Below are 26,027 nucleotides of genomic sequence, written 5' to 3'. Positions count from 1 at the left end.
GGAAAACTTCTGAATTTTCGCATCTTATAACAAATAAATGATATGTCCTCTTCTATCCTAATGAGGTAGCATGGGTACTTCCATAATAAATACTTTTCATTTTCAGTTCAAACATGCTCAGCTGCTTTCAAAAACCAAAAAACCAAAACAGAAACCCAGGCATGTAAAATTAAGTGTTTTAGCTTGATAAAGTACTAACACAGCAGTGGCTTCTAAGGGAAGAGCTTTCAAACGAAATGATCACTTTTGGTAATGACCGTAGAAGATGGTGCTATCGCTGTGAAAGGATGGAACCAATCCAGAACGAGCCAGCTTTTGATTAATGACAACGGAATTGAATCAGATGCCAGAAATACTCACTTGGAAATCAAAGTCCCATCATCATCCCTGGAAGCATTTCTGGAACTTTCCCTTTGGACACAAATTTTTGTCTTCCAAAGGAGCAGACATAATACAGAGCAAATAGCAGACAGAGGAAGATGAGTCCCAGTTTGCCAGGCACCAAAAGGGAATTAGTGCCCCTGAGTCACATCTCTAGGAGCCCCACTGGGTGAGGGCTTTCACCAGGACCACACATGTCCACTCAGCAAGGGGAGTCCTCAGGGATGTTCACCTTACTCCCCAGCCCATCGAAACTGAAACAAGACAACCCAGAGAGAGAGAGAGAGAGAGAGAGAGAGAGAGAGCACATGTTAAATTCAATGAGTTGGGGGGCCAGCCCCACGGCCGCGTGGTGGAGTTCCCGTGCCCCGCTTCAGCAGCCCAGGGTTGGGATCCTGGGCAGGGACATGGCACGGCTCATCAGGCCATGCTGAGAGGGCATCCCACATGGCACAACCAGAAGGTCCTACAACTAGGATACACAACTATGAACTGGGGAGGGGAGGTTGGGGAGAAGAAGAAGGGGAAGAAGAAGAAAAAGATTGGCAACAGATGTTGGTTCAGGCGCCAATCTGGAAAAGAAACAAAAAAAATCAAATGAATTGCTCACGTAGGGCACGCAAAGCGTCTAACTGTGAGGTGCAACAATGGAAAAACAAACTTACTGGCCTCCTGGCAGGAACCTTGTTCTTTAATGAGCACAGGCCTCGTGCTTCACTGTCTCATCCCCTGGGAGGATGCTGTTTGGTGCGATAGAGGATGAACTTTCCCTGCAGAGGTAAACATGCATTTGTTCTTATAAAATCAGGATTCTGCTCTCTACTTTCATATCTCAGTTCTCAAATATCCACTGTGATTATAATCATTTTACTATTATTTGAGACAATTTCAAAGGTTACACAATATGCAATGAAAAGAATGTCCTAATTTGTTCCACAGTGGCCTGAAGGGAAAGTCACCAGACAACAGGCGGGGAGGGAAGGCTTACTTCAGCAGCAGTTTGAACAAAGGGATCTCGGAGGACCTGACGTTTTGAACTGAAACGGAGTATAGAGTAGGAATACGTGTGTGGATCCTGGGGCGGAGATGAAGGGTGACTGCTCAGTGTGCTGGCAGCAGCAGTGCTTGTTCTGTCAGGTGGTTCTGAGAGTTTGCGTTAAACATCACTCCCTGGATGTCAACTGTAGTCATCAGACGAGATCGGAGACCGAGAGGTGAAGGGGTGTCTAGTTGGCGAGGGGGAGTTAACAGCTTCCGTTGGAAATATGTTTGCTTAAGGTGCCTATAACATACACCTGTAGCATTATAGCTCAGAAATAAGATCTGGACGGGGTTTTTAGACATCGTCATCATAGAGATAACAGTGGAAGGCATTCAAAGAATAGAAGAAATGCACAAGAGTACTGAGACAACGTAGGGTCAATGGAGAGAATAGGGCTCACATTGAGTCCTGAGCTTTCGCAATAGTGCTGTGTGAGAAGGACCCTGTGAAGGACACCAGGGAGTGTGAGCTGGTTCACAGGCAGTCAGGAGCCTGAGATGTCGAGAAACCGAGGACAGGGAATCATTCCAAAAGACAATCGTGGCCCAGTTCTGCGTTTGTTCCAAGTAATAGAAAGATGCAGAAACACTCTTTGGATTTAATTATGGGGAGATAGCTGTGATATTATCAAGATTGATTAATACACAGACCATTGGTGATTCAGTAAGTCTGAAGTGTGGGGGAGTGAGGAGATGGTAATTCCATGAACACTGATCTTTCAGGTTCATTGTGAAGGGGAAGGAAGACATGGGGCGAGAACTAGACAGAAATGGGTTCAGGAGAGGCTGTTGTTTCAATAATGAAGAGATTGAATGAGTGAAAGGAATTCGATGGGGGAGGGGAGGGGAGGTTGCTAGTAGAGAATATGACATTTGGACTCAATAATAAAACTTCTCTAGAGAGGAGGAAGAAGGGAGACAATTAGGCTAAACCAAGGATCAAGATGAATTTTCAATGGAATCAGTAGAGGAGTCATTGATGGTTAAGAATGGTGGGATATTTGTAGACTTTGTGGCAGTGAGCTCAAGTATTTCTTGTAATGATCTAACTCATCAACATAGTAGGAGATGACCCCCTTGGTGGAAAGTGAGAGGAAAGGTCAGAAGTTTTTAGATTCGAAAGGCTCGGTGAAGGTCTGAAATATTTATGAAGCACGGAAGGATGCATCAATTATCAAGGCACCGTAGGATGTAAAGGGAAGGAAAAGGAGGACATTACGCTTCTCTCCTGTCAGGATGTGTGTCTGCTGGCACAGCCTGAGCCAGCAGCTGGGACGGCTGCTCCGTGTCCTGAGAAAACAGGGTCTGAGGTGGAAACCTACACCGTGGAGCGGGCCGGGCAGTTCTTCGGGAGATGTGCAGTGACATGTGGAGAGCCCGCGCTGCTCAAATCACAGCCTAATTTGCTAATGACATCTGAATCCCCCAATACACAAACACACACTGTGGTAATGTCTGGTAACACCAGCTAAATTGACAGGAAAAATGTCACAGCTCAGTGTCATAAGTGGACACTGAGCATCCTGGCTGCTAGAGTATTTCGGGTCTTCGTTGTTGTCAATCTGGATGTTTCAGACATGCATCTCTCTTCTCACCACTGAGACTGTGCCTGTCGCCTCCTACTCAACCTCTGAGGCCCCACTGTGATGCAGTCGTCTTCCCTGACGCTTCCTCCTTGGCTGGTTCACTGTGTGCTCTCTGTGCTCCTGACGGTTTGCCCCTCTTTAGAGCTCTTTGCACGTGGACCCAGAGTTATTTCTTTACCCTGCATCTTTCTGGCTGGTTTGTGAGCAGGGTCTGTCTCTTATTCATCTTTGCAGCTCTGTTCTTCCACACAAGAATGCCAGCAGAAGCTGAGGGACATACCCTAAAGGGAAGACTTAGTGATTGTATTATTGGCGGTACTTTGATGTTTTGTTTTGATTTTGGTGAGGGTGCTAGAGGGTGGACTGCCAATCAGTGCAAGTCCCAATCACTCAGTGCTCAGCTTATTATTTTGACTTGAATTTTACTAATGAGTTTGTGTCATTTACTCAATGTACAACATGCTTGATTGGGCTAAATGAGGAGAATTCCATAACTCAGGACCTGCAGGGAGGCTGATGCATGCACAACAATCTGCAGTACTGTCCCCAAAGTGGGATTACACAAGTCTGGGCAAAGTCCTCGGAGGACCAGGAGAGGGGGCCCAAGGAGGATGTGGTTGAAAACCAGAACAGTGATGACATTGCTTCACATTTTGCTGCCTTGACACCCTCAGACCTCAGGGCTTTGCTGTCTATGATCATTCTCAGAGTGCTGGGAAGCCCGTTAGGTATCGCACTACTGCCGTCCCCACTACTGTAGATTTTGGTAGAGTGTTTACCTTGGCTTTAATTGTGTCTCTACAGAGCCAGCCACCTGGTGGTCTGCTCATGTCGGGTCACACTTGATATTTAGCCTTTTGTGGTCAGAGACAGCGCTGTCCTGTGTATTCATTCCTCTGGGGCCTAGAACACAGCAGGTGTCCAATCACTAGGTGGAAGGCATCCATCCTCACAGAGCCTTCAACTCTGTGCTTTGTAATTGTCGACTTTAACAGAAAGATTTGAAAGTACAGTGCTTCGCAGTAATTTTCTGATATTGTCAAGAAAGACTGTCCCATCAAGAATATGAAGCGTATCTTTATGAAGTGTCTTTACTTGAATGGGGATTAAGTTGGCTGCCCTGGAGACATTTTCCTGTCATTTCTGTTCGTCTACTTGCTAGTTGCATTGTATCTTTGATAAGTACTTTCTCAAGATATTGAGCAGTGTTTGCTAAATCTTGACTTCTGTTTCTTTTATAGATAGTCACTGATGATTTTCCCCCATTCCTCTTGGTCCAAAACTCTTTCATAAAGAACAGATTTGAGTATCTTCTTATTCACTGTGGAGGCTTTTGTGGTCATGATGTATATCTCATAGACTAGACCTCAGGGATATTATGCTTTTGATTAAAGATGAGTATTTATTATATTATTATGGTGTATGTAGGAGGAGAAACATTGAGAAGGAATGATGGTTTTCAGTTTCTCAGGTATGTATATATATATATATATATATATATATATAAAAACATATATATTGAAAATTTTGGGGGCCGGCCCAGTGGCGCAGTGGTTAAGTTTGCACGTTCTGCTTCTCGGCAGCCTGGGGTTTGCTGGTTTGGATCCCAGGTGCGGACATGGCACCGCTTGGCAAAAGCCATGCTGTGGTAGGCATCCCACGTATAAAGTAGAGGACGATAGGCACGGATGTTAGCTCAGAGCCAGTCTTCCTCAGCAAAAAGAGGAGGATTGGCAGTAGTTAGCTCAGGGCTAATCTTCCTCAAAAAAAAAGTTTCTTAATAATGAACGTGTTACTTTTTAACTCAGGATAAGATAAAATTTAAAAAAAGAAGCTTGTTTATGATATAAAGGTGGAGTTGAGAACTGGCATATAATGCAGGTAAGTCATACCCAATGGAATTTACTGCAGAGCCGTGTGTTTTCATCCCTCCATTGACAAGGCGGACATTCACGCGGGTCCAACTCAGGCTGAGTTTGCCTGGTGACCAGCTCTTTCTTCTGACCATCACCTCTGGGATGTGAGTTGTTGTCAGTGGCTCTGCTGTGGGCACCAGGGCCGGTCACAAGGTCTGCTGCAAGCCCAGGAGAGTCCCCCATGATCCTGCTCCAGGGCCAGAACATCAGCATACTGGTGACTCCATGTGGCTTTGTTTCCTGGGTGTATCTTGTAGGTAGCCTTGTAGACTCATCGGGTCATATTCTGGTCCCTGGAATCTATGACCACGTGGCTCCTCTTACTGAAGAGGAAAAAAAAAAAATGTACGAAGCCATTGACCTGGACCTAGAAGAATACCGGAATAGCAGCCAGGTTAAGAAATTTCTGTTTGACACCAAGGTATGATCACAAGCTGATGGATAATCTGAACAAAGAATGATGGTAACAAATATTTTCCCAAGGCTTAACTTACCGTGTCCTGTTTATCTGCACATCTTAGAACTGAAAGCAGATGTTAATTCCAGGGGGGACTTTCACTTTCAAGGCCACTTCCCTGTGGTCTAGATCAAGCAGACCTTTATCTGGGGTCCCACTGGCACCGGACTCAGGCACCTAACCGTGGAGCAATTGCTCATTTCACAGATGCGTTTTTCCAAATCAGTTTTCTGGACTCAATCCCAAGCCGGCCTGCAGCCGGTGAGCTGGGCTCCCTAATTGTTTAAAGATTGAGAATAGTCTGAGGTTATTCCAGCTCCATGACCCTAATTGTTCATTTTTCTAGACAAAACCAAGAGACTTAGGGGCTAATCTGTAGACTGCTACGTCACTGCTGCCTTGGTGTAATAAGCAGACCCAAAGCCGAAAGCGTTACTGGCAAATTTAGATTTTTTCCTTTTCCCTTCTCCTCCTCCTCCTCCTCCTTTTTAAAACGCTTGCCTGCTAGGGTGTTTGCTAGCTATGGCTGGTTCCTGGGGGAACAGCCAAGAGAGGGAGAAGCATGCAGAAGAGAGTGATAGAGTTTATTATCATGAAGCGTAGCTCTTCCTCAGACTAGCTCTACAGCGGCCATAGCAAGATTGAAAACTGGCTCAAACATCTGCAGAGTTCTTTGAAGCCTTCTGAAAAATAAAATACATTTAGCACACAAATTATCATTGCAATGACTGGGATAGAAATTTATAACTGAACCCAAGTTTCTGAAAGGGCCCCTTTGCCATCTAGAAACTGCAAACTTCAGCGACGAGGGGCCCTCGCCAATGGGAGTGGCTTGGGCAGGCGAAGGCAGCAGAGATCTCGTGTCCTGAGGGGAAAGTCCACTTGTACTGTTTGTCCAGACATATCTAAGTGAGGCGATAATTAACTTGCCATTAACCGTGTCACAGATGTACAGAAATTGGTGATGCAAGCAATACAATTCAACTGAGTTTTAATTAAACATTCTTTCATACAATAAAATACTTTTATTTCAATTTAGGAGGAAATTCTAATGCACCTATGGAGGTACCCATCTCTTTCTATTCACGGGATTGAGGGCGCCTTTGAGGAGCCTGGAGCTAAAACAGTCATAGCTGGCCGAGTTGTAGGAAAATTTTCAATCCGTCTAGTCCCTCACATGAATATGTCCGTGGTGGAAACACAGGTAACAAACGTGCATTGTTCTTCTGTCCAGCAGCGCCGTTCCTGAGAGCCACATGCCACACAGTAGTGAGCAACTCAGTTGTTAGCATTGAAGTATCACTTTTTTCCAATACAGAAGGGACTGGAACAAATGTCAAGAAACCAATAGGATTTTTGTTCAGTAAAAATCTCTTTCCTCAATTATATGCAATTACAGTCATCAGACAAATAACCATTTGGAGTTGGAGTGATGGGAAATTTTTGAAAACTAAATGGTGCATAAAAAGGCAAGATGGGTTTTACACACAGACGGAGAAGCTACTTGTCTACGGCTGGACTGAGCCGGAAAATCTTTACCCCCAGCGTTAGTTTGTCCATGATGTCTGAAATCAACCCCCTGAAAGCAGCCACCTTAATGAAAACGTTTGTGTCTGGAAGGAGGTGTGTGTCTGAAGTATCGACCTATCATCAGTGCACCTCAAGTTGCACAGAAGGTAGACTCTGAGGAAGGGAGCTCAAGGAATACCTCGGCGCCCTCTCTCCATCCACTGTCCGCGTTTATCGTCGTCTTAGCGCTAATTACATTCTCAAAGATCCTCCTTCCCCTCTGCGTCCCTCCGTTTTTTTTGTTTCCATCTTCCTTCCTCCTTCCCTTTCTGGATGGACTGTTCCTCCTCCTCACAGCACACACTTTACATGAGCGCAGGATGGTCTTCGTCTTGCTCACGGCTATGTCCCAGCACCTAGAACAGTTCCTGCCACGTGACAGGTGTGCCTTAAATGTTTGTCGAAGGGATGAATATTTCAGAGTATGGAGTTTTTCTCTGGTGGATCTCCATAATGGCAACCGGAATGGAGCCCAGGGGAGAGAGAAAGATGCTGTCAATGAGCCTCCTTCACAGCTTAGCGTGAAATTGCTCCCACTTTTTGGAAATTTCCAAGTGTGTAATGTTCCCAAAATATTCCTTAAGATACTGATGAGTCCAAAAAGAGGGATATTCAAACTGAGAAGTTCTACTTGTATTGTGTTTCATAATTACCTCAAACATTCATCATATTTGTATGACCCACAATATCATTCAAGGTTTCATAATTACCCAAATTCATAATAAGCCGACATTAACAGTGAGACACTGTGGTCGGGGAGGGGTGGGGACAGGAGGGGGGATTGGAGGGTCTCGGGAGGGGTGGGAGTGAGAGCAAGCATTCCTCACACTGGGCGCAGCTCTCCGTCCTGGAGACCCGGCTCACTCCGCGTCCTCCCTGTGGAAGAGCTGAGGGAAAATCAGAACGCTTGAATGCGTCAGCTTGGGATTCCAATCAGTTTCTTGATACAAGGCTATGAGAGCTACTCAAAATTTTCTCTTACAACTGAAAATGTTACCTTTAGGTAAAGCAGCATCTTGAATATATATTTTCCAAAAGAAATCGTTCCAACCAGATGGTTGTTTCTATGGCACTAGGACTACACCCACGGATCGCAAATTATCTTTAAAGATAATCAGTATCTTGCAGCAAAAAGAGCCATCAAAACAGGTTAGACTTATGCTATTTTGATTGCTGGTCTACACTGGGAACAAGGGGTGGTACCCCGTAGGGCTGTAGATAAAGCAGACACTTTTAAAACTTCACTGTGGACTCTCCTTTTATATGGGCCGCATTACTGATGGTAAACGGTGTGGTTCAGGGCTCTTTACACACACCGTCTCATGAATCCTCCCAACAGCCTTCCCCGGGGTGCAGATTAAGGCGCGAGGAGATTAAATAATTTGCTGGAGGGCACTCAGCTAGAAGTAGCAAAGCCGGGGTTCAAACTCACGTTCTGGAGACCTGAATTTGGGGGAAAATGATGGACTTGGAAACCTCCCAACCCTCCTTCTGCAAAACTCATGGAAATATTGGCCGATACATAAAAACTTTTAAAAGCACAGCCGAACTTGCACGAAAGTAAAGGAAGTCCTCTGGGGTTAAAAATGAAGAAGCTAAACTGTGGTGGAGCGAGCAAGCTGGCACCGCGCTGCCCTGTGGGGACTTGCTCTTCCCGGTCACAGAGCTCTGGGTTTAATGGCCTCCAGACCTCCTTGGAGCACTAACTCTCTGCGTCTATGAGTACAAGGGACACAGACATCAAAAATTAGAGGACAAGTCCAACACCGAGAGCCCTACTTCTCTACACAATCATCCCCACTGCCCTCAATTGTAGCAGTATTTTACCAGTAAACTTTGGGGGTGAAGAAATGAGGAAGAAGAGTTAGGAAGTTAAATGGAATGCCAGCTGAAGAGAGATGTGTCATTGAAATGTGAAATTCAACAGTAAAGACACGAAGTACAGGAAAATGCAGGAATGCATAAGGCACCTTTTTGTCTGTCTGTGTGCTAAACCAGTCCTGCCAACAAAGGACAGTCGTCTGCCACATAATGAGTTTTTCGTCAACCACGGGCTGCATGTATGACAGTGGTCCCATAAGATTAGCACCATATCACCTAGGCGTGTGGTAGGCTATACCACCTAGGTTTGTGTGAGTACACAACAATTAAACCATCTAACAATTAAATCACCTAACGATGCATTTCTCAGAATGTATCCTGTCATTAAGCAATGCACGAGCGTACATCATCTTTATTCACATTCACACCTTGCTCTGTGGATCCAGAAGACACGGCATGTTCTCTTTTGTGTCTTCATTTATTTTTCATTCCCACTCCATCTCTGGCAACTTTCCCTATAGCCTAGAAGGTTTCAACTCATCTCTTTCTAAACCCCAGGATATCCATTAAAACTGTTTCCTGGGATACCTTGAAAGTTGAGTACAAACACTGCAACATTCAGGTGAAAGTTGAGTACAGCGATTTATTCATATGTTGGTTACAAAACACCAAAGACATGTGTTCCTAATATTTAATAGTAGTGTTTCTAATACTTAATTCGTGAAGCAACCATAAAAGTAGGTAGGTACATCTTCTTGTGGTACTCTGGCCAAAAATACGTGACCTCTTCCAATCGTGAAAAAACGTCAGATAAACCCAAACTGAGGGACATTTTACAAAACAACTGATCAGTACTCTTCAGCAGGGTCAAGGTCATGAAAGACAAGGGAAGACTGAGAAACAGTCACAGACAAGAGGAGACTAAGGAGCAATGACAAAATGCAGTGTGGGATTCTGCATTGGATCCTGGTACAGCAGAAGGGAAAGAGTGAAATTCAAATAAAGTCTGAGTCTAGTTAATAATATTATCCAATGTTAATTTCCTATTCTTGATAATTGTACAATAGTTATGTAAGATGTTAACATTAGGGAAAGCAGAGTAAGGAATATATGAGAACTCTCTCTGTACTACTTTTGCAACTTTTCTGTAAGGCTAACGTTAGTTTAAAATATTATTTAAAAATATTTTTTAAAAGTAGATAATAGTAAGTAAGGCAACCACAGTTTTCTTCTTGACTCTATTGACTATTTTAGAATATAAATTGCATGATATCAAGACGCTTACTTATCCCAGCCACCAAATTTCATGGTGGGGGAAAAAAAAAAAAGAAAGAAAGATAAAGTGAACACGACATTTGCGGAGATCACTGGGGGTAGTCTTCTCATTAATTTATTCAATGCCTTCTTTTCCTGTGTTTCAGTGTTTGGAACAGAACCAGATATGATCCGGGATGGATCAACCATACCAATTGCCAATATATTCCAGGATGTCATCCAAAAGAGTGTGCTGATGCTCCCGCTGGGCACTGTGGACGATGGAGAGCACGCGCAGAAGGAGAAAATCAACAGTGAGCAGGTTCTTGAGGGGGCTGATCTCTCAGTGTGCAAACCACAGGGTGTCCACATCAGTAACCTTCCGACATGCTGCGTATTGTAGACTGAATTTATGTCATCAAATCTTCCTGTTTAAATTGTAGACTACTTTTCCTCCATTATTTGAATGGAAATAACAGTTTCTCTTTATTTCTTCTTTTGTTAGGTGGAACTACATAGAGGGATCCCAATTATTTGCTGCCTTTTTCCTAGAGATGGCTAAGCTGCATTAACAATGACGGGAACCTTCCAGCTTACATCTGAGCTGCTGACATATCCCCTCTCTCACATCCCTGGACAGCAATAGAATCTAAATATCCAGAGAATTTCTGTCCAGTAAATAATATTTTCCCTCTTTAATACGTCTTTGGACATTTGGACCAGTAATAAACTATTTTAAAGGTAGAGACACCGGAAATGGCTTAATGTCTCTGTTGCACACCTCTCTAAAGTCACAGCTACCTTCAACAACTTGATTTCCCCAAGTCTGGCCGCAGTAGTCCCTGGACTGGACTCATTCTGCCCTTCCAGCACAAGGATGGTTCTTCGATTAGACTTCTCTTGCCATTTGATTGGTGGAATTGCTCTAGTTTGCTGTGTCCTGAGGTGCTCAGGACACATAATCATTCATCCACGGACTGTCAGTACTTATGTCACCGTTGCTTTCACCACACATTCCTTTTATATTGTTAATAAAAACATTGGTCTACCCCACCGACTACCATGATTTCCCTGGGGGTTCATTTTCAGATGAGTTATTGAAGCGTGATACATATTAACTTCTTGCCTCCCCTTCACTTTTTCCTTTCTTGAAAAGTTTTGAAACAGAAATGACCAATATTCACACTCTTATGCCATTTGGGATTCCTTGTGAGAAGATGCGTCTATCTTTATTCTAAGCCTCTTTACCTTTGCTGTGAGTGACGCCAGCCCACCGCCCCTCCTGCATCCTGTTCTGTCTCACTACCCCATCGGTAGAGGCCACTCTCCCTCTGACACCTGCGCACATGGAAATTCACCACAGCAGAATCAGCCCTGATGGAATTTCTCTCACCCCGTTGGAATTTTACTCAGTGACTACATCTAAATTGTTCAAAGCTTTAAATAGCATCAATTTTAGACAGAGAACTGATCAACCTGACATCAGTAACACATCCCAAATTTGAAGCTGTCAGCTCAGGTTGCATTCATCAGTCATTTCAGTCGACCAGCTTGTTTGGCTCGATTGGATTGGATGGTGTAAACAAATAAACAAAAGCATGTAATTTTTCTACAGCTAAGTATAAGTAAACAAATCACTTCAGTCTTTAGGAATTCACTATTTAAATAGCATTAATGGAGAAGAAGTTAAGGGTTTATTAAAAATGTTTCTCTTATGATTCCAAATAAAAACAAAGTGCCACACATTCCATCTCTTTGTGGGTGCTTGAAATGTCAGTTTTAAAGCTTGCTGCGTCATGTCTAAAACGGCTGGATCATGGGGCCAGCTTACCCTGCCTCTTGTCACAGAAACGGGACCCACCTGTGGCCTCAGCCTCGCTGAGGCATCCATAAGGAGCCACTTCTTCTCTGGTGCTGGACAACATCAAGTCCTCTTGGTTAAATATTCGCAGGTGTTTGGTACTCTTTACTATTTAAGCACAGTCCATGCTCGCCAGATTTGGTTGAATCTTGTGAGGTTTTCAGATTCCGTGGACCTACCTGATGTATTTGGCAGAGGTCCCAAGGACTAACTGTACACGAGGTTTCTGACGCCAATTTATATTTTAACAAGGGTGTTCATAGTAGTCAATTAACAAAAGTTGGTTGTAAAATAGAACCATTTCTGAGCAAGGGAACATCAGTTTTACCAAGTCACCAAATAAGAAGATGTATTTGCTGATCTTCATTCCTGCTGAATCTCTGAGACCTGCAGTGTCTTGGTCAATTATTCAGCTGCCACCAGGTGAGGAGAGGAGGAGGACGAATGAGGTCATTGAATCTAGGAGATTCCAACCCTGGGATGCCTGAGTCCAGAGCTGTGGTTTTCTGCCTCCCCGGGTCATGATGGGTCTCCCCAGCTCTCATTGATGGGTCCACGTTTTCTACCCAAACCCAAGCCATGTGGCTACCTGGGTCTTGCTGTGGTTTGGGAGCCAGATAGGAAGTATTTTCCAGACAGATTACATTCAGAGGGGTGACAGAAATCCGCCCAGTTATTAGCCACAAGACCAATTAACTAGTAATAAGAAGACAAAGAGGTTGGGGATAGAGAAATTTAAGTATTTGCTTTAAAAAATTTTACCAAAGAAGCATATGCACATGGATAAAGATGACCACCCAGTGATGACTCCAGGGATGGAGAGGGAGGAGGCGGGATCGCCCGGGGGTTACCCGCTCGGGGAGCCGCTGGAAGCGCCAGGTGGCCTTCCCGGTCAGACGCCGCCAGCCTCTCAGCCTGACGCGCGTCTCCCCTTCCTTAGATTGACTCCTTCGGCTTTCCGTTTTCCTCTTGGGGAGGGGTGGGACTTCCGGTTTCATCTCCGGAAGACGACGAGCCGGAGGAGTCAGTCCGAGGGGCCAGCAGGAGCGATTCCGTCGGCAAACGGGTAAGTTATTCTCTGGTCGGGCCGGGGGGGAGGCTTGGAGGCGGGGACCGTGCAGCGTCTGCGCGGGGCCTGGGGGCGGTGGCTTGAGGGCTCAGGCCCGGGCAGTTGGGCGCCGGGAGTCCCGCCAGGGCCCTTCGCTCTTCCTCCTCCCTCCTCCCCCCGCCTCCGCCCCTCCCCGCTCGCCGGTCCCTCCGGACGCCGCCCAGACTCGCCCGACGCCCGCCCGCCGCCCGCGCGGCGTCGCAGCCGCCCTGCCCCCGCCGTCACCTGCTCGCTCCGCGAGCCGTGCTCCCGGGGACCCGGCGGGCCTCCGTTTCCCCGCGGGCCCGGGCTCTCGGCGCGGGAGCGGCGCCCCGGGCGCCCCACGCACCCCTGCACGCAGTCGGGGCGCTTCCGACCGCCTGGCTTCTCCGACTGGAACGCGGGCGCCCAGGCTGGGAGCTGCCCGGTGTCGGTTTCTAGTCCGGGCGGTGGTGTCCGTGGCTGCCCGCCCACTCCCTGTTTTCCCCAGCGCCCCGATGCGCTGCTGCCACCCGCGCCTCCTTCGGTTGAGGATGCTGGTGCCCGAGAGCACCACGCCTGGAAGTGGACGGTCCTGGCCACTCAGGGTCCCGCTGCTCTCAGCAACTAGCGGGAGACCCCAGGCTGCCGCACGTCGCTGTTGGCAGCAGCGGGATCGTCCCTGGAGATACCCACCTCTTCCTAGTCGGCGAGCACGGCCTGAGGGTGCGTGCCCGCTTTCTGGAGCTTAGTCGGGGGGAGGTGGGTGCCAGGAGCTGCTGACCCCTGCGGTTGCGTTGAGTTTTGAATAGCCTGTTTATTGGGTTGGGGGGTTCTGGACTAGGACATCTTGGCAGGGTTGGCATCTGTGGACGCTTATGTAGGATTATTTTCTAGGTAATCATAGCCCGAATGGTGATTGTGTCGGGACTTTACAGTCCGTGCCGGTGGAACTAGTTACAGTATGCACCTGGTTTGCGGTGAAGCGTTAGTCCAGATGCAGCGCTGCCTGGGGAAGGTCACTAACACGTATTGATTAGAACATCGTTAGGAGAGCTCATTTGATGTATACTCTGTAGACTTCATGTAGCACGGCAGCCTTGTAGGGTCGGAATTACTATTCCCTTTCCACAAACTGAGACTAAAGTTAAACAGTTTGACCAAAGTTAAGGTCAGGATTAGCGTCTCAAGTGTTTGTGACTCATTGTTTTTCAAGTTTTGTAAGGTTACTGACTCCTGCTGGCACGTGTGAAAAACACTGAGGCAAGGCTCTCTAGTAGCTGGTGTCTTCTTGCGTGACATGCAAGGCAGGTGTGATTATTACTGATAATACAGTGGCTCCTGGTGCCTTTTTTAAAAAACCTGTTTATTTTGGAATAATCTCAGATTTACAGCAAAGCTGTGAGATAGCACAGAGAGTTCCACTTGTATTCAGCAAAGCAGAGTGGCTCCACTTGAGCAAACTGCTTCATGCCAGTCACCATTCTAGGTGCTGGAGAGAGTAACACGCTGCCCTAGATGATTTCAAGGTCTGGTGGAAGAGACAGATCCATAAACAAGTATAGTGCCTTTTGCTCAGTGCTGAAATGGAGAGAGGGGAGCACAGAGTGATTTATGTCTGACTGCCTGGGAAGGAGTGGCGCGAGCTTGCAGGATACAGCATTTGAGTTAGGTCTCAAGGATTAGTGGGTATTCACTTGATTGATGGGACATTTCTGCCCACATTCATGCTACCTAGGTTTGTGTTCGAAGAGAACTCTCTAACCTTTAGAAAGCGGACTCTTCTTATTTGATTCTCCTCTGTTCGTCTTTCTCACATCTCCTCTGAGAGGTTTTTGTCATAGTTTCCACAGGCTGTGAGAAGAATCGCGGTTTATAAATCCATGACTAGGAGATGAAATTAAGCTGTGTTTCTTAGTAATGGAAGTATCTAGATCTGTACGTTTTAAAATTCTTTCTCTTTCATAGCTGCTGAGTACTTCAGTGGTCTGATCACACACATTCTTTATGCGAGGTTGGAGCACAGTTCTTCTGAACTATGCCCACAGCAGAGGGGTATTTTGAGTGAGTGTGTTGGTCGTTGTGGGCTGCTCTAGGAAAACACCATAACCCCAGGTGGCTGAAACAACAGTCATTTACTTCTCCCAGTTCTGGAGGTTAAGTCCAAGATCAAGGTGCTGATTCCTGGTGAGGGCTCTTCCTTGCTTACAGCCAGCCACCTTCTTGCTGTGTCTTCACATGGCAGCGATGGAGAGAGAACTCTGGTCTCTCTTCCTCTTCTTCTAAAGACGCTGATCCCGTCTTGGAGACCCTACCGTTCTGTCCTCATCTAAACCTAAGCACCTCTCAAAGACCTCATTTCCAAATACCATCACATTGGTGATTAGGGCTTCGGCATCAAAATTGTGTGTGTCTGTGTAGGGGGGGCGGGGTGCACAATTTAGTCTGTAGTAGGTGGGTTTCTTGGAATTTTTGTTATTATGAGGAATTGCTCCAAAATAGGCTTGATAGAGAACTAAATAGGAAACTGTAAAATTAGCATTTATATGGCTTTTGCTACAGCAAAGTAGTAAACACAATTTTATTTAAAATCAGAAGAAATTATTGTAGATACGTTAAGTCTGATTCAGAGGCTGGTGGATGCCAAGAAGAAATTTTAATTGTTTCATTTGGATGAAAGAGAGAAATACGTGGTGAAATACTGCAGTGGTGTTTTCACTTTTAGGCCTTATACAAATGAATGCTTTCATGGTTATCAAATTAGGGTGTAAGGACTGTGGTAGTGAGCTATTGCAGTTCCCTCACTGATCAGGAGGCTGAGCCCCACAGAAGCTGAGCGGCTAATGCATTGTAGAGGTGAGTGGCAGAGCAAGGATTGGAATCAGGCCTCCAGATTCACGGGGCCAGTCTTTCTGCTGTTCCATCAGTGGTTCTCAAACTGATGGTGCATCAGAGTCAGCTAGGGGGGCTTGTGAAAACGCAGATGCTGGGCTGGGTCTCTGAATCAGCGGGTCTGGACTGGGACTGAGAATTTGCATTTCTGACAAGTTCCTGGGTGATGTTAAAGCTGCTGACTCTGAGGGCACACTTTGAGAACCCCGGCCTTATGTGATGTTGCCTTTGACCTCTTCTAAGAGGATAGTAAGTAAACGTCTGTGGGTTTATACCAGCTTGACCCTTCCTTGACGTTCAGAGAATCAAGTTCTTTAATTTTGTGTTGTGTACTGTAATGCACCAACAACATGATTAGATGGAAAAATGTACTAGAAATGGAGTATGTTTTAGAGTCATTTTGGCATCTTCAGGGATGATTTTTGGAGATAATTGTAGAGGTCAGAACCGCTTATGCAAAGGGGATACACTTGAGCTCCTAGCAGCAATCACACTAAAAAGGGTGCCGGTATTGATTGCTAGATTGTATGGGAGTGAAAAGTTCCTTCCAGTTTTGTTACTCTATGTTTTTCTTTCTCATTTTGTGTACTGAAATGTTCTTAATGTATCAAAATCTTATCAGGCCCCAGCACAGTTCCATGCCCATAGTAGATGTTAAATAAATATAAGTTGAATTGAATTAAAAAAGATTAATAGGGAAAATGAGGTAGATTATTTATCTGGAGAGACTTCAGTGCCCTAGGAAAGTTAGTCGGCTCTCTAGATTATCCCAATCACAGGTTTTTAGTGAATACTTACAGATTATTCTTGTTTATGCCTTATTTGCAATTCTTGGGTTTTTTTTAGCACAATTATTGGAGGAGGTAGCATATTTTTTTTTTCCTTTTTCTCCCCAAAGCCCCCCAGGACATAGTTGTAGATTCTTCATTGTAGGTCCTTCTAGTTGTGGCATGTGGGACACCACCTCAGCGTGGTTTGGTGAGCAGTGCCATGTCCACGCCCAGGATTCGAAGCAACGAAACACTGGGCCACCTGCAGTGGAGCGCAGGAACTTAACCGCTCAGCCACAGGGCCAGCCCCGAGGAGGTAGCATATTTTATGTAAGAGTTATTGAGTGATCCCCCATATCTCTTTATCATTCATCTGAAATTATTTTTACAAACTTTTTACTTTGAAATGATTATAGAAGTAGAAAAAAATGGCAAAAATAGCGCAGAGAATTCCTATATACCTTAGACCCAGCGTCCCTTTGTTAGCATCTTATGTAACCATAGTGCGGTTATTGAAACCAGGCAGTTGATACAGTTAATCTAAAGTCTTTATTCGGGTTTCACCCCTGATATCTTTTTTCTGGTCGAGGATCCAGTCCAGTAGCCCACACTGCATTTAGTTATGGTGTCTCCTTGGTCTCTTCCAATTTATGACAGTTTTTTATCTTTCGTGACCTTGGTACTTTTCCAGAGTACCGGTCAGGTATTTTGCAGAATGTCCCTCAGTTTGGATTTATCTGGTGTTCTTTCATGATTAAATTGAGGGTTAAGCATTTGTGACAAGAATACCACAGTGGTGAGGTTGTTCCCTTCTCAGTGCATCATATTGGCACATGTGTGATGTAGATAGGTCTCATCGCTGGTGAATGTTAACTTTTGATCTCTTGGTTGAGGTGTCTGACATGTTTCTGTGCTCTAAAGAAAAAAATTTTCCCTTTGTGATTAATGACTCTCATAAGTTTACTGATTGTAGTGCAGATGTTTAAATGAAATGAATATAGAATGTCAGAATCCTTTGAGCCTGACCCTAATTATGAGATCTTTCTTATCTTGGAGGCTTCATTATTATTTGTTAGATCCCAACATAGTAGGGAAGGGTAAAGCTGTAGACTTCTAGAAGAACAGTTATTTGTTCAAGAACTTGTACCTGATCTTGGTCAGTCTTAGTCTTGAATTGTCAACAGCGGAAGCTCTTTGTTCCAATTCTTTTTCTGTGGTTCTACGATCTGTCTCGCATCTGTCTTCCAGTGGATGACTTTCCATAACTACATTGCGTTTCTTCAGATTCTCCCTAGAGCATTTTTGTAGAAGATTTGTGTGCTTCAGTTCATCACAAGGCAGTTGCTCCAAGTATCCTCTTGTTGACCCACTTCCTAGTCCATACAGCTGAGTGTGTGTGTTCTCTTTGTAGACTATGCTGATGAAGTGCTGGAGATATTACATAGATACATAGACACATATAAATTGTCTCTATTTTCAAACTGTATATCCCTTTAATATCCCAACAGGAGTCAGTTGGAAGATATATATGTGGCCTGTCTCCCTCCCCCTCATCCCCCTCCAAAGCTCGTAAGCTCCTTAGAAGCAGGGAACAGATCTCTTTTTGTTTACCAGTCACTTGCTTGGTGCTTGGCATACACAAGGCACTCCATAAATATTTGAGAATAAAAGAATATCATATGTGCATCTTGTTAACTGGTTTTAGAAATTACCAGACTATTAGAAACATCTTTCCACATTAACACAGCTATGTAATCATCATAGTATTCCACTATAGTCATGCCTTGCTTAACAATGGGGATACGTTCTGAGAAATGTGTCAGTAAGTGATTTTATCATTGTGCAAACATCATAAAGTGTACTTTCACAAACCTAGATGGTCGAGCTGTTGACACGAATAAGCAATAATCATTCTACAGCGGGGAGTTTTACTCGAGCCAAGCTGAGGACTGCAGCCTGGGAGGGAGTGCAGCCTTCGTAAGTGCTGTGAAGAAGAGTGATTTTTCAGCACCATTATATACCATTTCCAAACAGACATACATCAAGTGTGACAGGGGTACATTCTTTCAAGGGTTCAAGGAGATACTTTGTTATAGATTAGTACATACACAGTGGGTCAGCATGACCCCAGTGTCATGGGAAAGGACACTTACCTTCAAAAAGTACTGGTGTCATAAGAAGAGAGGCATTGGTTCTTACCTTCAAAGAGTACATTCTGGGGCCGGCTCTGTGGCTGAGTGGCTAAGTTCGCGCACTCCGCTGCGGCGGCCCAGGGTTCGGATCCTGGGCATGGACATGGCACCGCTCATCAGGCCACGTTGAGGCGGCGTCGCACATCGCACAACTAGAAGGGACTGGAACTAAGATATACAACTGTGTACGGGGGGGGTTGGGGAGATAAAGCAGAAAAAAAATATTGAAAAAAAAGTACATTCTTTATTTTGGGACAATATACAACGAACATTTGACAGGCTGTAAGTCAGGCTTCTTTGGTTTAAATAAAATTTAGTCCAAATCGCATTTAAACCAGAACGGCTTCCCCATACACCTCAATATATAAAATTTTCTTCTATCATAGCCTCCTACACATGTAGGCTCTGTGGTACTAATCTCATGGGATCGCCATCATCTACGTGATCTACTGTTGACTGAAACGTCCTTAGATGGCGCATGACCGTATATGGATGTGCTGCAGCGGCTTCGTCTGTAACCCATCCTGCGTTGTTGGAGATTAGGTTGTTTCCAATTTTTTCTGTTATAAAGAGTTCCATGGTGAATATTCCTAAATATGTATTTTGTTCAGTTGTTTCCTTAAGATAAGTTCTGTAAAGAGTCATTGATAGCTCAAAGAAGATATGTATTTTAAGGCTTTTGATATATTGCAAATAACCCTCTAGAAAGTTTGTATAGATTTATATTCCAGCCAGTACTGTTGAGAATGCTCATTTTGCCACACTTTCCCCAATGTTCAACTTTCAGTTTTTTAGAATAAGACTAAATTTAGAGTTAAAAAAATTTTTTTGTGTGTTAACGATTTGCACCTTTGTTTTTCTTCTTCTTCTCCCCAAAGCTCCCCAGTGCATAGCTGTGTATTGTACTTGTAGGCCTTCCTGGTTGTGCTCTGTGGGACGCTGCCTCAGCATGGCCTGATGAGTGGTGCCATGGCCCTGCCTGCAGCCAGGATCCGAGCTGTCAAAAGCTGGGGCTGCTGAAGCCGAGTGTGTAAACTTAACCACTTGGCCACAGGGCTGGCCTCTTTTTTTTTTTTTTGTGGTATTTTTAAGGATTCTTCCTGGAGTATGGTGGGGTGGGGATCATAGTCTGACTAATTTGCTAATAACCCTCCAAGTTTTCCGTATTGAAATTATCCAGTTTTTGGTTTGCCTCGATGAGAGAGCAGAATAAACCTCAATAAGGTAGGGGTTAACAGGAATCATTATCCTCTCTGAAGTTATAGTTGGTCATATCTGTGGGCCTTAGCCAATAGGAAACTTCTTGAGAGTGGGATACATTTCTAATTCATATCATTCAGAAAAATCAACTACAGGTGAATTAAAGGCTTAAATGCAGAAGGCAAAACTATGAAATTTTTGGAAGACAATGTAGGACAGTAATTGTGTGACTCTAATACAAGGAAGAGCTGCTTAAACAGATCACAGAAGGTGTAGACCATAAAGGAAAAGATTGACCGCTTTGACAGCATTAATTTGACAGCTTGTGGTTATGAAAAGAAACCATCAAGAAAGTGAACAGACAAGTCACAAGTGAGAATAGATATTTTCAGGACGTATTATTGAGAAAGGATTGTATCTAGAAAGGTAAACAGTGACAAATCAGTAAGAACAATAGAAAAATGGGCCTATGACCCAAGTAGGCATCTCACAGAAGAGGAAACCTGCATGCAGAGATTCTCGACTTCATTAGTAATGAGGGAAAGGCAGTTTAGGACCAACGTGGTGTATAGTTTCATAACATTGGGTTGGCAACAGTGTAAAAATCTGACAATGTCTGCTGTTTAGGAAGGTCGGAAATAACTGGAATGCTTACACACAACTGGTGGGATTGCAAATTGGTACCATAACTTTGGGATTACCTAGTAAAGTTAAAGATGGATGTACACTTTGACCCAGTGATTCTACTCCTGGGTCTTTATCCTGGAGCAGTGCTTCTAAATTGTGTTTTCAGCATCTCACAGGAACTTACTATAAATGCAGAATTGGGGGCTCCACCCTAGACCTATTGAATCAGAAGCTTTGGGGATGAGCCAGCTTTCAGTCTTAACAAGCCGTTCAGGTGGTTTAATGCATGCTAAAATTGGCAAACTGCTGCCCCAGAGAAACGCATGTATGTGAGTGCCTGAGGACATGACAAGAATGCTCACAGTTGCACTGTTTGTAAAAGGCAAAAACTGGAAGCAGTGTCCATCAGAGGAGAATGGATAAATTGTATTCCTATAGGAGTGCAACTGAATGGATTTTAGCCACCTGCACCACTGAGGATTATTGTCAGGAATATCATATTGAGGAAAAAAAGCTACTTCCAGAAGAATGCACATAGTGTTTTTCCTTTTTTAAAGTTTTGAAACATGTAAAGCAAAAGTCCATACTGTTAGGAATACAGATATGGCAAAGTAATGAAACAGATTAATTACAAACACATTCAAATTAGTGGGTAGCTCTATTAGAAGAGAGAAGGTGATAGGGATCCCGAAACGGAACTGAAAGATTAGGAATTTAATTTTTTTTTTTTTTTTTTTTTGGTGGGGAAGACTCGTCTCGAGCTAACATCTGGTGCCTGTCTCCCTCTGTTTTGTGTGTGGGATGCCTCCACAGCATTGCTGATGAGTGGAGTAGGTTTGTATCTGGGACGCGAACCTGTGAACCCAGGCTCCTGAAGCTGAGTGTGCAGAATTTTAACTGCTTGGTCATGGGGCTGGCCCCCTGAATTTAATTTTCTTAAACTGTGATCTGTACTCAGGGTTTTGTTATGTTATGCTTAGTGCCTCGCACATATTCAAATTATTTTTTGTACCTGCCAAATTTTTAAAAAACATACACTTATGTCTTTTCTTTTTGCGAAGTCTGTCTACACAGGGACTATTCAGTTTGTATGAAAAAGATCTGGTGGGGTGATGGTGGGGAAGATATGTTCTTGCAGCATTATGGTCTGAAAGTCCTTTCAGCAGTAGGGATATCAAACAGAAGATTGTTTTTGATGATGATGATGGTTAATACTTGCTGAGCACTTGCCAGGTGCCAAACACTGGTCTAAGGACATTACGTACTGAGTTTATCCTCAGTTAACTGAGGATTGAGCCTCACAGTGAGCATATGGGGGTTGGTACCACGACTCCTCCTGTTTCCTAGGGGAGGAAAGGTGTGTGGATACAGAGGTGAAAACGGTAGAGGCTGTCTGACTCCTAAACACTCTGTCAGACCTGGTCAGAGGGAGAGGACAGCCAGACAAGAGTGTTATGCCTGAGAGCGTTGGAGTTTCGAGACAAAAAGGAAAAGTCAAAATAGGAATGGGAGTGTGGAAGACTGTGGAGAGGGAAGGCTGTATATACCCGCATTTTTGAAGTTGCTTTCTTTATCTTAGTAGGTTTGTTTCTAAACCAGCGTATATGATGGTCATTCTAGCAGATGCTGAGTCCCTAAAGCAGAAAAGTAATTGCATTTTGTTTTTAGTTTTAAGGATTGCACCTTCCAGTTCATTAGAAATTGGTAAGATCACACCATAGGATTTGGGAAATCTTACTTCTTTGCCTAGGCAATTGGTTGCTAAAAAGGGCACTTTGGGGGACTCTCCCTTTGCCTATTGTTTTCTAGCCTTTGATAATTTTTTTGTATCATAATTATCTCATATTATGAGGACTATTTCTTAGATAAACATTGGTTATATTGTAAACTTTATTTTAAGCCACCGTAGTATGACAGTCACTCCTTAAAATTAACAAATACGGAAAAAATTAAAAGATGTTCCAGAAGCCATAAGTCAAATTATATGAAACCAAATAGCACTGCTGTTTTTGTTTGGTATTCAATTCAGAGTGCTCAAATTGTCTAAACCACATGAACTGTCAAGCATTTGTAATTGTGTAATGTCATACTTTGCAGCAGAGTCAGCCCCTCACTAAGCTGACAGCCAGGAGAGTCCTTCCATAACAGGGATGTCTGCATTTGAGACACACGTAGTGCTTGTTGGAGATCCGAACATAGGCTTCTTGAAACAAATTTTAAGTACTTCAGCTCTTCTGGTTTCAGATGCATTTTGCTGAAGCTGGACAATCTCAGTCTTAATTGCCAGTGCTTTTCAATGTGTTGCATGTTCCTATTTCTCTTTTATTTTCTCTTATATGCTTTTTCCCCCCTTTAAACAAAAACACAAAAAGTTTTAAATAAAAACAAGTAAGGTAATAGGAAGCCTAATAGGAAAAAGATATTTATTGTTTGATGCCTTTGGAATAATAGCAGTGTAATCATCAAATGTAGCCAAAGCCCAGCATGCTTGTCAGTTACTAAGGATAATGGAAACTTTGTGTTTTAAACCTAGAGCAAGCAACAAACCACTTCTTTCAAAGTGTGTAATTCACTTGTGATTTCTGCTGATCGTGGATTCCGGACCAGAATTTGATGCGTATTATTGGATCAATTATTCTAGAATGAGAAATCACAGTTATAGAAGTTCATATAACTATAAAACCATTAGAATTTAAACTAAGGTGGTAATCTACTTTTAAAAATAGCTTAGACAATTTAGATCATTCGAGGAGAGGTAGTAGGAATTATAGTCTTTCAAAAAATGAGACCAAATGGTTTTCATTAAGAATCTTCAGGGTCTGTAATCTGGTTTTCCATATGGGTGGTGTTTAACACCCTAGGATTTCAGGGTGGGAGGTGGAGGCAGTGTTTGCTAAAAGTGACATTCCTCAGAGTCATTTTGCATGAGAGATTGTTTTGGAATCCCTGTGTGACATCCCTATTGAGTGCAGTTTGTTTACTCTCCTTCCTGATTCACCTTTCTTCTCCTTTTTTCCCCTCTTCTCCACACTTAAGGTCTCTGTCTAGTAAATATATGTTAGGTTTATATTATTTTTTTTTGAAGTTAGAAGGGACTTTACTCCAGGGGGTCCCAAATCTGGCTCATCAGAATCACTCAGGGAGCTCTCTGAAACTACAGATCCTTGTCCTTACCCCAGACTCTCTTAATCAGGATCTCTCCATGGGTGGGACCAAGGGATTCATGTTTGGCTGATTAGCTAAATTGATAAATGATTGGTATTGGCTGTGGTTCCCTTGTGTTACAGACGTGGAGGTAGTAAGTCCAGGCATGCTCTTCCAGGGACAGTTGCATTTCTCAGAAAAGGTTGTCGAAGGTCTCGAAAAGCCTTCATTAATGGTAGAGTGACAAGCGATATGATAATTTTTGGGCATTGGTATGTGGCAGAGATGGCTAGCTGTCCATCTAAATCAGTTCTGTCCTTCCATAAGATACAGTTCTACAGCTCCAGGTTTCACTTTTCAGATTCCCTTGCAGCGAAGCAGGTATGAGTGGAAGTGGTAGATGCCCCTGTCCGGGAGGGGGAAATTTCCCCCTTATTCCTCTTGAGTTCTTGTGGCTGGCCTCATAGTAAAATTAACACAAGACAGATTAAAGAGAAAACTCGAATGTAATGCGTACACGTGGGAGATCATAAAATTAACGCTCAGAAGTGACCAAAGCAGGCAGCTTTTATACTTTTTACACACAGAAACACTAAATTTGTGAGGATTTGACAGGACAAAGATACTTAGGTTTGGGTGCTTCATTAGTAAGCAATCTAAGCAGAGTTTGGACTTATGGTGGTAAATTAGTAAAAAAGTAACAAGGTGTGTTTATACAGGCCTCTCCGCCTTGAATTCCACCCCCTCCCAGCCCCACCCTTTTTGCTTGAGGAGGATTGTTCCTGAGCTATCATCTGTGCCAACCTTCCTCTGTTTTATGTGGGATGATGCTACAGTGTGGCTTGATGAGCGGTGCTAGGTCCGCCCCGGGATCCAGACCTGCAAACCCTGGGCCGCCGAAGCAGAGCACGCCAACTTAACCCTTATGCCATTGGGTCAGCCTCGTGAGGAAGCTGTTTTTCACATGGGAGATTCGTTTGCTGCTTTCAGGGGGAAATGGAAAGGGTCAAAATGCAATTTTTGCATCAGCTGCTTCTCAAATAACTAAGTCAAAATAATCAGTGTGCCATTGTAGCATACTTTGGGGGCGGTCTGCCCTGGGTCCCAGCACTGCTTTTGAGTCAAGATTGCAAGACTACTGTTAGTTATGTCTGACCAGATGCTGAAAGTCAAAGGTCAGCAGATGGAAGCAGAGCTGGTTGGGACCTGGAGAAGAATTGTCTCAGAGCACGTCTCGATGATATTTTACCAAGAGTCTGCTGCTTCCAGGCTTGCTTTCTTCAGTCAGCTGAATGCAGGGAACGAGGAAGCTCCAGGGCAGAGCTGCAAGATGGAAGGAGCCAGGATCCCTGAGTCGGCCTGGAACAGACCGCCTGCTGACCAGGAACACCTGCCGTGGAAGTTTACCAGAGCGAGAGAGAGACTTCTGTTGTGCTTTGGCCAGTTGTCAGTGCACTTTTTATACCAGTATGGTATTAGGGCATTATCTTCTTGTTAGATGGATTCTAGCCACTGTATCCAAATCTCAAAGGAAAGGCAGGTTCTGAGTATGTAGAAAATTAGTATTCTGCAGTTTTCCTTCTCCACGTGTATAATTCTGTTATCTATTCCTCAGAATGTAGACGTGTGATGTGACAGAGTTGGGACATTTTATTAGGCTGCAGTACTTTCTTAGAGGTGTAATCTGAAGGAGGCTACTACTCATGTGAAAACTGGTGAATGAGGATTTGTGATGCCAACTGTGAAGGTTGCCAGCAGTGGAGGAGAGACTGATCTTCAGAGCACTCTTGTTTAATAATGATCTTAGGGCTAAGAATTATTAGTTTTTATTGATTTCCTAGAATTTACATAATTGAAAAGTTAGCAAATGTATAAGGTGTGTATGATGTGGCATTTTCCAAACTTAAGTCATTTCCCTACTCCTTCATCGTTTCTGCTGTGTTTTATACCACAGCATTTTATCTCACTCTTGTTTTTTGTTTGTTGTTCTGTTTGTTTGGTAACGTCTGTTGCCAAGCTTCCTTTTTTTGCTTGAGGAAGATTCTCCCTGAGCTAACATCTGTGCCAGTCTTCCTCTATTTTGCATGTGGGATGCTGCCACAGCATGGCCGATGAGTGGTGTAGGTCTGCACCTGGGACCCGAACCCACGAACCTGGGCCACTGAAGTGGAGTGTGCCGAACTTAACCACTACACCACAGGGCCGGCCCCTTTCTCACTTTTTTTTTTTGAAAACTTAGCATTGTCATAA

At 44.0% G+C, this 26,027-nt stretch overlaps 1 protein-coding gene across 8 annotated transcripts in view; it reads left to right on the top strand.

Annotated features, from left to right (window-relative positions):
- Positions 1 to 8,995: 8,995 nt before the first annotated feature.
- Positions 8,996 to 26,027, top strand: part of LOC123275652 (ligand-dependent nuclear receptor corepressor-like protein) — a 67,035-nt gene continuing 50,003 nt past the window's right edge. For 2 of the 8 annotated variants that reach the window (XR_011493259.1, XM_070481343.1), the window contains exon 1: positions 9,010 to 12,952. Coding sequence is in view for 1 of the 8 variants with exons in the window: in XM_070481344.1 (XP_070337445.1) it covers positions 12,660 to 12,952 (293 nt within the window). In the remaining 7 variants the exon portion in view is untranslated. Of the gene's footprint in view, positions 12,953 to 26,027 lie in introns of all 8 variants that reach the window. The other 6 variants (XR_011493260.1, XR_011493264.1, XR_011493262.1 and 3 more) reach the window with 5 other exon arrangements.

This window comes from Equus asinus, chromosome 12 (genome assembly GCF_041296235.1).
Source record: "Equus asinus isolate D_3611 breed Donkey chromosome 12, EquAss-T2T_v2, whole genome shotgun sequence".
Classification (NCBI taxonomy): Eukaryota; Metazoa; Chordata; class Mammalia; order Perissodactyla; family Equidae; genus Equus; species Equus asinus.
Note: the sequence above shows the minus strand (reverse complement) of the source record. Positions and strands in the feature narration are given on the sequence as shown.